The sequence below is a fragment of the Microcaecilia unicolor genome, chromosome 1 (assembly GCF_901765095.1).
Source record: "Microcaecilia unicolor chromosome 1, aMicUni1.1, whole genome shotgun sequence".
Taxonomy (NCBI): domain Eukaryota; kingdom Metazoa; phylum Chordata; class Amphibia; order Gymnophiona; family Siphonopidae; genus Microcaecilia; species Microcaecilia unicolor.
Window position 1 is genome coordinate 103339140 of NC_044031.1, and position 14519 is coordinate 103353658.

The 14519-nt window shown below is 47.9% G+C and overlaps 1 protein-coding gene across 1 annotated transcript in view; it reads right to left on the reverse strand.

Moving 5' to 3' along the window:
• RAB18 (RAB18, member RAS oncogene family) overlaps window positions 1-14519 on the reverse strand; it is a 79926-nt gene that overhangs the window by 17615 nt on the left and 47792 nt on the right. The window contains exons 3-4 of the mRNA XM_030199276.1: window positions 8252-8313; window positions 3704-3776 (exon numbers count right to left, since the gene is read on the reverse strand). Of these exons, the coding sequence (XP_030055136.1) occupies window positions 3704-3776; window positions 8252-8313 (135 nt within the window). The remainder of the gene's footprint in view (window positions 1-3703; window positions 3777-8251; window positions 8314-14519) is intronic.

Sequence of the window (14519 nt, forward strand, 5' to 3'; positions counted from 1 at the left end):
AAAGTGTCCTATCTACCCTGTGTCCAAATGCCCAACATTCAGATTGTGTTCCTCTCGTAAATTTTCATTTCTTTCATTCATTCAGAACTCCCCCCCCCCCCCCCCCCCCAAACACTTTCGGTTCCTTCAGTCTTTTAAAACTCTCCTATGTACCCTGTGTGCTAATGGCCAGCATTGAGATTGTATTCCTGTACCAAATTTGCATGTCTTTCAGTCATTCACAACTCCCCCTCCCCTTCTCCAGTTTGTTTCCTTCAGTCTTTTAAAACTCTCCTATCTACCCTGTTTGCTAATGGCCAGCATTCAGATTGTTTGTTTTCCTTTCCCAAATGTTCATGTCTTTCAGGCCCAGATGCATCAACCAAACATAAAAAAAGCAAAATCGTTAAAGCCATTACCGAATTTTAAAAAACGACCAATGCTCCAAAAAACAAGTCGCACAAGTTCGGTGCGGTATTGTAAAGAACGATGCACTAATCCCCGTCGGTAATCGGCTCGTAAAGCATGCGCAGAGCAGCCAAGCATTATGCTGGCTGCTCTGCGCATGCCAGAAACTTAAAAGAAAAAAAAGAAAACACAAACACGTGGCTCCCCACTTTCCCCTGCATGTCTCCACAAACATTAAAGGATCGGGTCGGGAGGGGGCAAAGGCTCTCATCAGCAGCGTCCTGTATGGACGGCCTTGCCTTGCTCCCCCCCCCCCCCCCCAAAGTCCCTGCAGCTCCGTTTGTGAAATAAAAGCTGTTAAAAATGAAACCTTTGCAGTTGCTGGGCTCCCCCTCCCTTCCTGTCTCTCTCTTCTTCAAGTCGGCAATTCTCCGCCTCCTGCCCTCCTCCACCTCCGTGCCCTGCCCCCCCGAGTTCATCCCCGCCGCTCCCCCCTCCACCATAATGGCCAGTGCAGCGCCTCTCACCTATGTTTGAAGGCGCTGCACGGGATGGATCAGCTGTTCTTGATCTCTTCTGTCTCCTCCGATGTCTCCTTCTTCCTGTGCCCGTCCTCCTCTGACGTCAGTTATCTACGTAGATAACTGATGTCAGAGGAGGGCGGGCACAGGAAGAAGAAGGAGGAGACATCGGAGGAGACAGAAAAGATCAAGAACAGCTGATCCATCCTGTGCAGCGCCTTCAAACATAGGTGAGAGGCGCTGCACCGGCCATTATGGTGGAGGGGGGGGGGTCCGGTGGAGGGGGGGGAGTGGCGGGGACGAACTCGGGGGGGGGGGGGGGGGGCACGGAGGTGGAGGAGGGCAGGAGGCGGAGCATTGCCGACTGAAGAAGAGAGAGACAGGAAGGGAGGGGGAGCCCAGCAACTGCAAAGGTTTCATTTTTAACAACTTTTATTTCACAATCAGAGCAGCGGGGACTTCGGGGGGGGGGGGGGGGGGGGCAAGGCAAGGCCATCCATACAGGATGCTGCTGATGAGTGCCTTTGCCCCCTCTCGATCCTTTTTTAATTTAGTTTCGTTTTTTATTTTAGGCACAGGGAAGCAGGGAGCCACTTTTCTTTTTAAACATGCCAGCAATTTGGTTTTTCATCGTGCAGGGGGCAGCGGGGAGATGACAGCTCAGGCTTTAACGACAGGTCTGAGCGGACGTTAAATTTCTGGCGGTAAGTGAATCGTTGCTATGGTCGGTATGGTTAGTGCATTCCGAACTGTCTACATTTCAATGGTAGTTTATCATTTGCATTCCAGTTTCGTTAGCTGCTAGCTTCCTCGGAAAATGGCCTTTGATGCATGCTACGTTTGAAAATTTCTTCGTTATGAGTCATTAAAAGGGTCGTTCAGGTTTAGTGCATCTGGGCCTCAGTCATTCAGAACCCCCCCCCCCCTCCCCCCATTTAACACTTTCGGTTCCTTCAGTCTTTTAAAACTCTCCTATCAACCCTTTGTCCTAATGGCCAGCACTCAGATTGTTTTGCTTTGCCAAATTGTCTGTCACTGACGTCAATGCATGCCTGCCTAGCAGACCACTTCCGGCAGGCACGGTCCCAGGCACATCCTGTTGGAGGTGAAAATTATTATATAGGATCAGGGTCCTGTGAGTCAGACCTTGGCTAATACCTTGGTTTCTGAGGGTAATTCTCACGTTTTTTAGTGTTATATGTCTACTTGTTTCAACCCTTTAGGAGTGGAATTTGCTGTTTTTCAAGCTGTGTTGTATTAGATTACGGAATCAAGATTAATAGCTCATACTGTTACTTGTACATCTATTGACTCTTTAGAAGTCCAAACCCAGAGGACCAATCTGCCTTCTTGGCACCCTAAGGAAATGGAATAACGTCCCCAAACTCCAGTGGGAACAGTTTCACCTGTGGCTAACAGCAGAAGCATCGCAAAATGGCATGAACTACCTGACATTTGGTCTGGAGCTTATATGGGTGTTCCAAGAAAAAAATCTGCAATGGAAGGGAGAACTCCAGTTCAGAACTCTGCTTTAGGATGTCGAAGATGCACTGGTGTGAGGAAATTGTGGGCCAGACTACATGGAACCTGGAGAGGTGTCCTGCTAGGATAAAACCTGGAAAGTGATCTGAAAACCTATGACTGGGAGGTGCAGAAGGCAGCGGTAGACCTGGAGTTGAGGGCTTTCAGACAGCCTAAAAGGTGGGAGGCTTCTGCTGAAGTGGAAACCCTGCAAGCTAGAATTGTCTGGCCTGGAGCACTTGGCCTCCCAAACCCTAATATGATACAAAGAGGACAGAAAAGAAACCACAAGCCTAACCCTCTGGCACTTTGAGACCTGGACATCTCCAGGCCTATGCTAACCCTGACATAGAAGCCACCGCAGGTGCCCACTGCCGAAGCCAGAGTGAACTTTCTGTTCAGAGTGAAGAAGTGGGTGAGCCTCTGAACTGGCTGACAAGGCTGTGGACTGGAGCTACCAGTATGTCTGATATCCAGAGCCAGTTGGAGCAGAAAATGGCTATGAGTACTATGGTGCCCCCAAGATAGCAAGCTTGAGGGAGACTAGATGAAGCAACCTCAGGAGCTCCATGCCACCTTGCAGCGGGTTGCTTTAGCCAGTAAGCCAATCCATTACATGAAGCCGAGGGGAAACATCGCTATATGGCCCTTCAAAGACAAAGTGGAAAAGAGCAAGCTAAGCAAGCAAATACCCTCTGACACACCACCAGGGTGATACCATGATGGCTGGAGCTAGCTAACAAAAAACTTTTGGGTCAGTGACAGTGTGCAACTCCAGAGAGGGAAGCTGCAGGGGCACACTAACACAGTTAAGATGTAGCAGGGAAGCTAAGCGGAAGTTGCCCAGCCCTGCCATAACGGGAAGCCACTCTGAGCCTGCAAAGAGGTGAGATAAGGTGGGATACAAATGCAACAAATAAATAAGGTGGGGAGGGTTAGGACTTGATATACTGCATTTCTATGGTTACAACAAAATCAAAGCAGTTTAAATATTATATACAAGTATTTATTTCATACCGGGGGCAATGGAGGGTTAAGCAGCTTGCCCAGAGTCACAAGGAGCTGCAGTGGGAATTGAACCCAGCTTACCAAGATCAAAACCTGCTGCACTAACCACTAGGCTACTCCGCCAGCAATTTGGGAGCGAAAGGAAAAGCTGCCTCATGAGCCCTAGAGCAGAGCACCACAGGATCTAACATGATGCTCAAAAGTCCTGAATGACCAGAAACATCGGAGACATCAGCTTTAACTAGTATATACAAGCAAGCACTTACCAAGTATGACACCCTGTGCACCTCTGTAGTAACTGGGAGTCAATGTTCTAAATCGCTCTTGTCCTGCAGTATCCTAAAATTAGGAAATATTTATATAATTATTTTAAAGCTTCCATAGCAGTAGTCTACTAAACATTCTATTGCAAAGATCTGGAAAAAGATAGAAAAAGAATGATTACATTGGGCCTACGGCTCCCTCTGCTGAATCTTTGGTGTTCTACTGCTTGACCAAAACATCCCAACATAGCAACATACTGAATGGTAGCAGATAAAGACCAGCATAGCCCATCCAGTCTACCCAGAAAGGTGGCTAGAGCTGTACCTGCTATTCTGTGCAACACCCTCCCCTTTTGTTATTGGTGTAATTGCTGCTCTGTGCAGCTTACCCCACACACTCTAAATTTCTGTTTTGAGTGGAAATGCCCTATACTTTTATCCCATCCTCTTGTCAATTACTTATCTTCTGTATTTATCCCACACCTTTTTGAATTCTGTCAATGTTTTTACCACCACGCCTCATGAAAAAGCATTACAGGCATCCACCTCCCTTTTTCTGAAAAAGTATTTCCTGATGTATTTTATCAGTTTCTATCTTTGAAGTTTCATTTCATGTCCTCTAGTTCTATAGCCACCCTGTTTTTGGAAAACATTTCTTTGTTCATCAATATCTTTCAAATATTTAAATGTTTATACCATATCTCCTGTGTCCCTAACTCCCTCCTGTCCTCCAGGGTATACATATTCTAGTTTTAAAGTCTCTTCTCATGTCTTCTGACATAGTCCCCCTGCCATTTTGGTCATGTTCCTCAGAACTGCGAGTCTTTTTACATCCTTGGCCTCCATTAAACTGAACACAGTAGTCCATGTGAGGCACTACTACCTTTCTTCTGCTGATTAAGCTCCTAACTATGCAGCCGAGCCGTCTTCTCACCTTGGCCACCACCTTGTCACTGTTTCACCATATTATAAGCCTGAGGTCTCTTTCCTAGTCCATGCACATCAATCACTCACATTCTACAGCACACAGTTCCTTTGTATTTCTGCACCCAAATGCATTATGCTACATCTCTCTATATAAAACGCACCTCCAACGTTCTAATGAAGCCTCCACAAGTCCAACGTTCTAAATCCATGGTGGTGTAGATCAAAATTCGCCCATGAGTGTTTGCCCCGCCCTCGCATCAAACGTGATGTCGAGGGCGGAGCAATGGCACTCAACCAATCGCATCGCTATGCCCTCGAAGTCATCACGTTTGACGCGAGGGCGGGGCAGACATCGATCTACACCACAACACAAACTTTGGAACTTTTTGAGGCTTCAAAAGAATGCTGGAGGTGCGTTTTAAATAGAGAGAAGAGAGATGAGGAAAACCGATAGGTGGCTGGGGGGGGGGGGGGGCAGGGGAGAGAGCACAATCGCTGGGTGGATGCAAAGGAGGAAGATGGGGGGGGCAGGGGCACAGCACAATCGCTGGGTGGCTGCAAGGGGGGCAGGGGAGACAGCAGAATTGTTGGGGGGGGGGGGCCAGGGGACAGACCAGAATCGTTGGGTGGCTGAGGGGGGGGGGGGGGGCAAGGGAAACAGCAGAATCGATGGGTGGTTGTAGGGGGGGCAGGGAAGAGAACAGATTCGCTGGGTGACTGGGGGGGAGCAAGAGAGCAGAAACGCTGGGTGGCTGCAGGGTCAGACAGCAGAATCGCACACTTTCTGCTTCACACACACACTCTCTCTCTCTGTCACACAGACACTCGCACGGTGCTGCAAACCACGCAAGGGGGGGGGAGGGGGTCCTCAGACCTCAGAGGGGGGAGGGGGACCTGAGACCATAAAGGGAGGGGGAGGTATCTCTGTCACACACACACTCTCTCTCTGTCACACACACTCTCTCACAGTCAGTGTCTTTCTCTCTCTCACACAGTCTCTCACACAGTCGGTCTCACACACTCCCTCAAATATACTCTCTTGGACTCACAGAGTGTCTGTGTGTTGCACACATACTCTCGCACACTCTCTCTCACACACAGTGTATCTGTGTGCAACAAACTCTCCCTCACAGTCACTGTGTCTCATACACACTCGCACACACTCTGCCTCACATACACACACACACACACTCTCTCTCTCTGTCACACACACACACACTCGCACATTCACTCTCTCACACACACTCTCTCAAGCAAGCACACTCCCAGGAAAACCTTGCTAGCGCCCGTTTCATTTGTCTCTGAAACGGGCCTTATTTACTAGTTTCTTCATATTAAGGTTTAATTGCCAAGCATTAGCCCAAGTTTCTAATTTTTAGAAATCACTTCTCTTGCTTTCTACTCCCTCAGCTGGGTCAACTCTGTTGCTAGTCTTCATTCCTTCCAATCCTTCTACCACTACAAGATATTGAACAGCATCAGCCCCAGGACGCATCCCTGAGGTACTCCACTAGTAACTTCTTTCTTCTGAGTGAATTCCATTTACCACCGCTCCGCCGCCCATCAGTCAACTATTTCTGATTCAGTTTACTATTTTGGGTTCCAACCTCAAGCTGCTTATTCACGAGTCTTCTATGAGGAATAGTATTAGATTACTATTTTGGGTTCCAACCTCAAGCTGCTTATTCACGAGTCTTCTATGAGGAATAGTATTAGATGTTTTGCTGAAATCTAAAAAGATCACATCAAGCACATGCCCATGATTTAGTTCTTTTATCTATAAAATATTACTTCACTCATTTATGACCTTAACTAGAAGATTCATGCTTTTAGAAAACTGTACAGGTAAATTCAATAGACATATAGAAAAACTAAACTTTACAAAACAGAAAAATCTTATATCTGTGAACCCTAAATCTTATTGTCTGCTGCTATAGAACTGCACACAGCAGCAGTTTAAACACAAGTCACAATACAGAACCACCACCAACTTCATTCTTTCGCTTTCAGTCAATGATTTTTTTCTTAAAAATGCAAGGACAAATGACTATTATCTTTATTCTACCTTAACCCATCTATTTTTCAGATTTGTGTGTTTGGGAGGGGGGAGGGAGGGAGACTTAGTAGATTAGATAAAACGGAAGCGAGATCCTGGCTGCTCGAAGGTTGGCACAAAAAGGGGGAGTTATCCTCTCAGTACTGGCATTTCTCAGGTACCGACGCTGCCTATGCCCCGGTGCTCCTGGCATCATCCTATGAAAGGGTCCGTACTTATGCCTCTTTGGCTTCCCTCAACGCTCAGCATCACAATCCCGTGGTGTTGATGAGGATGACATCGAACCCATACTCGTCCTCAGTCTCAGGTCTGATGCTGACCGATCCCAGGGCCTACAATCAACATCCGATATCGAGGGGAGTGGCGACCTCCTCAATGCAGGTGCACTCTCAGCAGTAGACGAAGTCTAAGCAGCCATCGAGGTATATGCTTCTGGTGCCGGTATCAAAGGATCGGACTTCAAGGCGCCAAAAAGTTTCTCCTGCTGGACCTGATGTGCCCTCTGTGTCCTCAACTACATTTTTAAACAGAGAGAACAAGAGTTAGGTTCATGGTTAGGTCCAAGGCACCCGATGCACCAAGCATGTAGGTCCATTATAGAGATCACTCAACAGCACTGGGCGTACTTCTTGAAGCCATTGGGGGTTGTCTTGTGACACTGAGCAAAGAATCAATCTTGAGTGTCAAAAAAGGGGCAAGGCTCAAATCAAAGTCTGTTCTCAGACCTAAAAGGGGCCTAAAGAACCGCAAGAAAAAGAAAAAATTTGAAGAGCTGAAAACCTAATAAAGGGTAAGGTACTAAAATAAAATTATGAAAAGAAATGAGAGAGAAATAGAGGAAACACCTGCATGGGAAGGCACTGAAAAAAAAATCTGTTGAGAGGCGCTGCTGAAGAAACCACGAAGACACGACCTTTCAACTCTGTTTCCACAAAGAAACAGACTGACGAACCTGTGCTCATATGTCGGTGGGGGGTGGGGGTGGGGGGAATGCAGGATGCTGCTAGAATTTTCTAATAGCTGTGTTTGCTGGACAGTGTTGACACTGGGCTCCACTGGATGATATCACCCAGATGTGAGCATACCGACGGGCCTGTTTGTCCTTGCAGAATAACTTTCACATCACTGTAGATGATAGAGGTCTTGGGGATAGCATAGACAAAAGCCTTAAGAGAACTGAGTAGCAATGACGTGGTAGGAACTGCTGCACATGCTCAGAAAGACCTTCTAGGTTTTCTGAGCTCAGAGTTGGTCTGTACTGGCATTGTCATCCACTCATGTAGCCGATTCATCCTGTCTATGGAGAAATGGGAAGTACCTTTGCCCCCTTTCCTCCCCTTATTCCTATTCTTCAGTCACTGCTTTTTTTTTTTTTTAATTGAAAGTTTCTCATCCCATCTTCAACTCTACTCTTTCTATATCTCTATCACAGCAATATCTAATTTGCCTGTGCTACTAGGGCATCCAAGTCAGGAACTTTGTTAGCCACACTATAAGCATCTGTGCACACAGCAGTATAACTGGATTGCAAAATCTGTATCTGCTTATTGTATTCTGACCAGACTTACCCATATTGCAAGCTTAGCCTTATTCCCATCAACCGAAATAGTTTTTACTTTAAAGTCAACACCTGGAAAATAAATGGGGGGGGGGGGGGGGGGGGGGGGAGAAAGTTAAGTAGTTAAAAAAAAAAAAAAGTTAAGAAATGTCAACACAGTATACTTGTGTTTCCAAAACCTGTCTTGGTGACCCTATAGCTAGTCAAGTTATGCAAATTTCTCTCATGCATATTCATTGTACAATCAAGAAAAGCCTACTGGCTGTGTGGTTCACAGGAAAGGCTTGGGAAGCCTTACAGTACAGCATAAAGAAAGACAAACCACAGCCATAGTGTTGAACATGTTTCACTGTTAAATAAATAGGCTACAATCAGATTAGTACACCTAAAACAAATCCAACAAACAATCCCAAAAATGGATTACGGTAAAATTATGTCTTACCTGATAATTTTCTTTCCATTAGTCCCTCAGATCAATCCAGAGACTTGTCGGTTATGCCCCTCCTCTAGCAGGTTAGATAGAGAGAACTCCGAAGTTCGCCACAAGAGGGCATGTGCAGCCAATCTAACTTCAGTATAACGATACCAAAGCAGTAAGAACTTCAATTGAACTATATAGAACACTCTCCTGCCTCTGCAAAAGCAGCATAAACTTTGAAGACAATCTCCAAGCTACTATAAATAGGTAATGAAAATATAACACACATTTACACTCTATAATCGTTCTAACAAAGAAACGTGAACAGAACCGACAATCACAATAAATCTGAGCAGAACTGACGAAAGCGAAACCCAGGGAGGGCCTCTGGATTGATCTGAGGGACTAATGGAAAGAAAATTATCAGGTAAGACATAATTTTACCTTCCATAGCGTCCCCAGATCAATCCAGAGACTTGTGGGATGTACCAAAGCAATCCTCATCAAGGGTGGGACCGAATTATCCCGGCAGACAAAACAGAAGCCCCGAAAAAGTTGCCTCTCGATGCGCATCTACAAAGACTGTAATGCTTCGCAAAAGTATGCAAAGATGACCAACCGGCTTATTTTCGAAAGAGAAAGACGCCCATATTTCAACCCAAATCGGGAGATGGGCGTCTTTCTCCCGTGTGCGACCAAATCGGTATAATCGAAAGCCAATTTTGGTCGTCTTCAACTGCATTCCGTCGCAGGAACGAAGAAAGTTGACGGGGGCGTGTCGGAGGCGTGGTGAAGGCGGGACTGGGCGTGGTTATCGGCCGAGGAGAGATGAGCGTCTTTAGCTGTAATCGAAACAAGGGCGTTTTGTACGAGAATTTGGTCCGCTTTATTTGGACCCTTTTTTTTCAGGTCCAAGTCCCCCAAAACTGCCCCAACTGACCAGATGACCACCGGAGGGAATCAGGGATCACCTCCCCTGACTCCCCCAGTGGTCACTAACCCCCTCCCACCAAATAAAACCCACTTAAAAAACTTTTTTTTCCAGCCTCTATGCCAGCCTCAAATGCCGTACCCACCTCCATGATAGCAGAATGTGTTCTATCCTGTGACAGCCTTTCCCTGGTTCTGATGTGGCACTCTGGTGAGTGTGACACCTTTTCTGTTGTGCGCACTGCAGAGTCACATCAGCAATGCATTATGGTGGGTGTAGGGTATTGGGCTCCGTGATTCCAGTAGTTTGTGTTAAATGCTCACGATGTTGGTAGTTGGTAGGCTCTACTCCCATGGTGCTTTTCCCCCTGCTTACTGGGTCAGAGTGTGCCCTTTAAATCTAGACTGAAAGCCCACCTCTTTAACATTGCTTTTGACTCGTAACCACTCGCCTCCACCTACCCTCCTCTCTTCCTTCCCGTTCACATTAATTGATTTGATTTGCTTACTTTATTTATTTTTTGTCTATTAGATTGTAAGCTCTTTGAGCAGGGACTGTCTTTCTTCTATGTTTGTGCAGCGCTGCGTATGCCTTGTAGCGCTATAGAAATGCTAAATAGTAGTAATAGTAGTAGTAGTTTCTGGTAGTCCATGAGGTAGTGGCCATTTTTGTAAGCCAGTTTTAGATCCCTTTCATGTGTTAGCCATGTTACAGCACTTAGTTCTTCCCTTGAATGTTGCTGAAAGAGGGCATTGTACACCATTCTGCCAGCTCTGACCTACTGCTAATCTCAGTACCAGGAAGACTCTTTGCCAGTGGGGCACAACCTCTGATCTGCAGTTAACTGTGAGTAAACGTGCTTATTCAAATAAAGGACTTTTTCAAAGAGATTAGTCTTCAGGTGTCAACTGGTGTGCCAAGGTTATACAGCAGCAACAAGTCCTAGAGGCCTGCGTGTATGCAGGTCCCTGGAGCACTTTAAGTGGGTACCGCAGTGCACTTAAGGCAGGCGGGACCCAGGCCCAACCCCCCCCCCCCCCCCCCACACACACACATGTAACACTTGTGCTGGTAAATGGGAGGCCTCCAAAATCCACTGTACCCACATGTAGGTGCCCCATTCACCCCTAAGAGCTATGGTAGTGTTGTACATTTGTGGGTAGTGGGTTTTGGGGGAGGGGGGTTGGGGGCTCAGCACCCGTAGTAAGGGAGCTATGCACTTGGGAGCATTTTCTGAAGTCCATCGCACTGACCTCTAGGGTGTCCAGTTGGTGTCCTGGCATGTCAGGGGGGCGAGTGTACTACGAATGCTGGCCCCTCCTACGACCAAATGACTTGGATTCGGACGTTTCTGAGCTGGGCGTTTTTATTTTCCATTATCGATAGAAAACAAACGCCCAGCTCACAAACGACTAAATCCAAGGCATTTTGGTCCGTACAAACCGTATTTTCAAAACGAAAGATGGACGCCCATTTTTTTAAAAAATACGGTCTGTCCCACCCCTTCACGTACCAGTTCTCGGACATAGACGCCCATGGAGATGGGCGTTCGCGTTCGATTATGCCCCTCCAAGTCGCCGCTTTACAAATGTCTTCTACCGGAACCAGACTAAACTCAGCAAAGGAAGTCGCCTGAGCCCTAGTGGAATGCGCACGAATGTGAAGAGGGGAAGACTTTCCCATCAAAAGGTAAGCTGACGCAATCGCCTCCCTAAGCCACCGAGCGTCAGTAGCCTTAGAGGCCATGTTTCCTTTGTTATGTCCTGCAAAAAGGACAAAGAGATGATCTGACTTCCGAAAGGAATTAGTCGCCTCCAAATAACAGAGTATCGCTCTCTTAACATCTAAACACCGTAGAGCTTGAAAGTTGTGAGGATAATTTTCTTGCTTGAAAGATGGCAAAACCACTTCTTGGTTAACATGAAAACGCGTGACTACCTTAGGAAGAAATGACGGCACCGTCCTCACAGACACCCCCGCCTCCGAAAAACAGAGAAAAGGATCCCTGCACGACAGGGCCTGAAGCTCCGACACTCATCTGGCTGAAGCCATTGCTACCAAAAATACAGTCTTCAACGTAATGTCCTTCAAAGAAGCTTTCTTCAAGGGTTCGAAAGGAGGCCGTTGGAAGGCCCTCAGGACAAGGTTCAAATTCCACTCAGGCACCAGCTGAACTCGAGGAGGTCTGATATGTCTTACCCCCAAAGAAATCGCACTACATCCGGATGCGTAGCTAAGGAGTGTCTACCCAAACGACCCCCTAAAGCACGCTAAGGCCACTACCTGAACCTTTGAAGTGTTTAACGATAGCGCCTTATCCATTCCGTCCTGCAAGAATGCCAAAATGGATCCGAGAGGAGCTGATTGAGGAGAAATGCCTGCCGAAGAACACCAAGCAACAAATGTCCTCCAAACTAGCATACGCCGCCGAAGTAGACCATTTGCGGGCCTGCAACATTGTACCAATAACTGCCTCCTGATAACCTTTACTTCTCAGCCGTGACCTTTCAATAGCCAGGCCGTAAGCCCAAAGGGGATCTTTCATGACTACCGGACCCTGATGGAGAAGATCCGGCAAATGAGACAGATGAAACGGCTCGTCGATCAGGAGGTGAATCTAGTCCACATACCAAGGACGCCTGGGCCAATCCAGCGCCACCAGAATCACCGGACCCGGATGCAGACAGATTTTGCTCACTACTCGGCCGACCATTGGCCAAGGAGGGAAGACATACAGAAGCTCTAACGGCCATGGCTGAAGCAGAGCGTCTATGCCTTCTGACCCGAACTCCCTGCCTCTGCTGAAAAAGCGAGGCACCTTGGCATTGGAGGAGCGAGCCATCAGATCCAACACTGGGATCCCCCAATGAACTGAGATCTGACGGAACGCCTGCTGAGAGAGTTCCCACTCCCCGGCATCCAAACGATTCCGACTGAGGAAGTCGGCCTGAACATTTAGCACCCCTGCTATATGAGCGGCTGACAAGAGGAGTAGATGCGACTCTGCCCAACGACAGAGAACGGACGCCTCTTCCGCCAGCGGAGCACTGAGAGTTCCTCTCTGATGACTGACGTATGCTACTATGGTCGCGTTGTCGGATAGAACTCAAACCGGCTGGTCTGTCAACAGATTCTGGAGTGCTAGGAGAGCCAACCGGATCGCCCGAAGCTCCAGCAGATTGATCTGCAACCTGGACTCCGAAGGAGTCCAAGAGCCCTGAGCTGAGTGCCCGAGAAAATGAGCTCTCCAACCCGACAGACTTGCATCCGTCGTCACTACGCGCCAATCTGGTGTGGCCATAGGCATGCCTCGCATCAAATTCTGCGACCTGATCCACTAACGGAGAGCAAAACAAGCTCGAGCTGTCCAGGGAATTCGAATCGTATAGTGCTCGGAAAGTGGAGACCACTGGCTGAGCAGATGCCATTGAAGAGGACGCATGTGACTGCGGGCCCATGGTATGACCTCGATCGTCGCCGCCATAGACCCCAGCACCTGAACATAATCCCATGCTGATGGAGACAGCGTCTGCAAAATGGCAGACATTTGCTTCAGCAGCTTCAGGCGTCGCTGGTCTGTAAGAAAAACTCAACCCTGACGGGTATCCCATCTCACCCCCAGGTACTCCAGAATTTGAGTCGGAACTAGATGACTCTTTTGGAAATTTATCATCCAACCCAGGGACTGTAAGAGACTTGTCACCGCCTGAGTAGCCTGGATGCATTGTGTGTGAGACTGAGCACGAATCAGCCAATCGTCGAGAAAAGGATGAACTTGCCATCCTCTGGCCCGCAGAAAGGCCGCCACTACCACCATCACCTTGGAAAACGTGCGTGGCGCCGTGGCCAGACCAAAGGGCATGGCCTTGAATTGGAAATGCTTCCCTAACACTGCAAAACGTAGGAACCTTTGGTGTGGTGGCCAGATTGGAATGTGCAGGTAGGCTTCCTTTAGATCTAATGAAGTCAAGAATTCTCCCGGCTGAACCGCTGCTAGAACTGACCAAAGCGTTTCCATCCGGAAGTGTCTGACTTTCAAGGCCTTGTTGACCGCCTTGAGATCTAACACAGGGCGAAAGGCCCCTCCTTTCTTTTCTACTACAAAGTAAATAGAGTATCGACCTCGACCTACGTCGTCCGGAGGCACTGGCACCACTGCCTCCAGACGCAGCAATTCTGCCAAGGTGTCTTGTACGGCTGTGCTCTTTATCACCGATTTGCAAGGAGACTAGAGAAAACTGTCTCCTAACGGCCGAGCAAATTCCAGTTTGTAGCCATCTCGAATAATGTCTAGGACCCATTTGTCCGTAGTAACCCTGGTCCATTCCTCCCCGAACTGAGACAACCGTCCTCCTATTGGCGGAGAGGCCTGGACCAGGGCCCCATCATTGTGTACCTCTGGCTCCCTGCTGATTTCTGGAAGCTGGAGAGGAAAGTCTTCGGTCTGGACAAAAGGACTGCTGTTGCTTTTGAGTAAATCGTGGCTTTTGAAAAGTTCCGACCCTCCCTGGTCTATATCACTTTGTATCTTTAAAGCGCGGACGAAATGATTTCGCCTGGGATTTAGACTTGTCTTCCGGCAAGCGACCTTTAGAGTCCCCAAGATCCTTAATAATCTGAGCCAATTCCTGACCAAACAGGAGTTTCCCCTTAAAGGGAAGGCGGGGAAATCTGGACTTAGAAGGCAGATCAGCAGCCCAATGCTTTAACCAGATCCAACGTCGAGCAGAAACCGCTAACGACACTCCTTTAGCAGAAGCCCGGAGAACATCGTATAACAGATCCGCCAAATAAGCCAACCCGGTGTTATGACCAGGTGGTAGTGAGCCCCTGTGCCCCGACTGAGCACGACAGAGTGACGCCGCACTCGGTCAGGCAGCCAGACAACCCCTAGCTTCACCTGGGAAGCGACCACCGTTCATCAAGAGT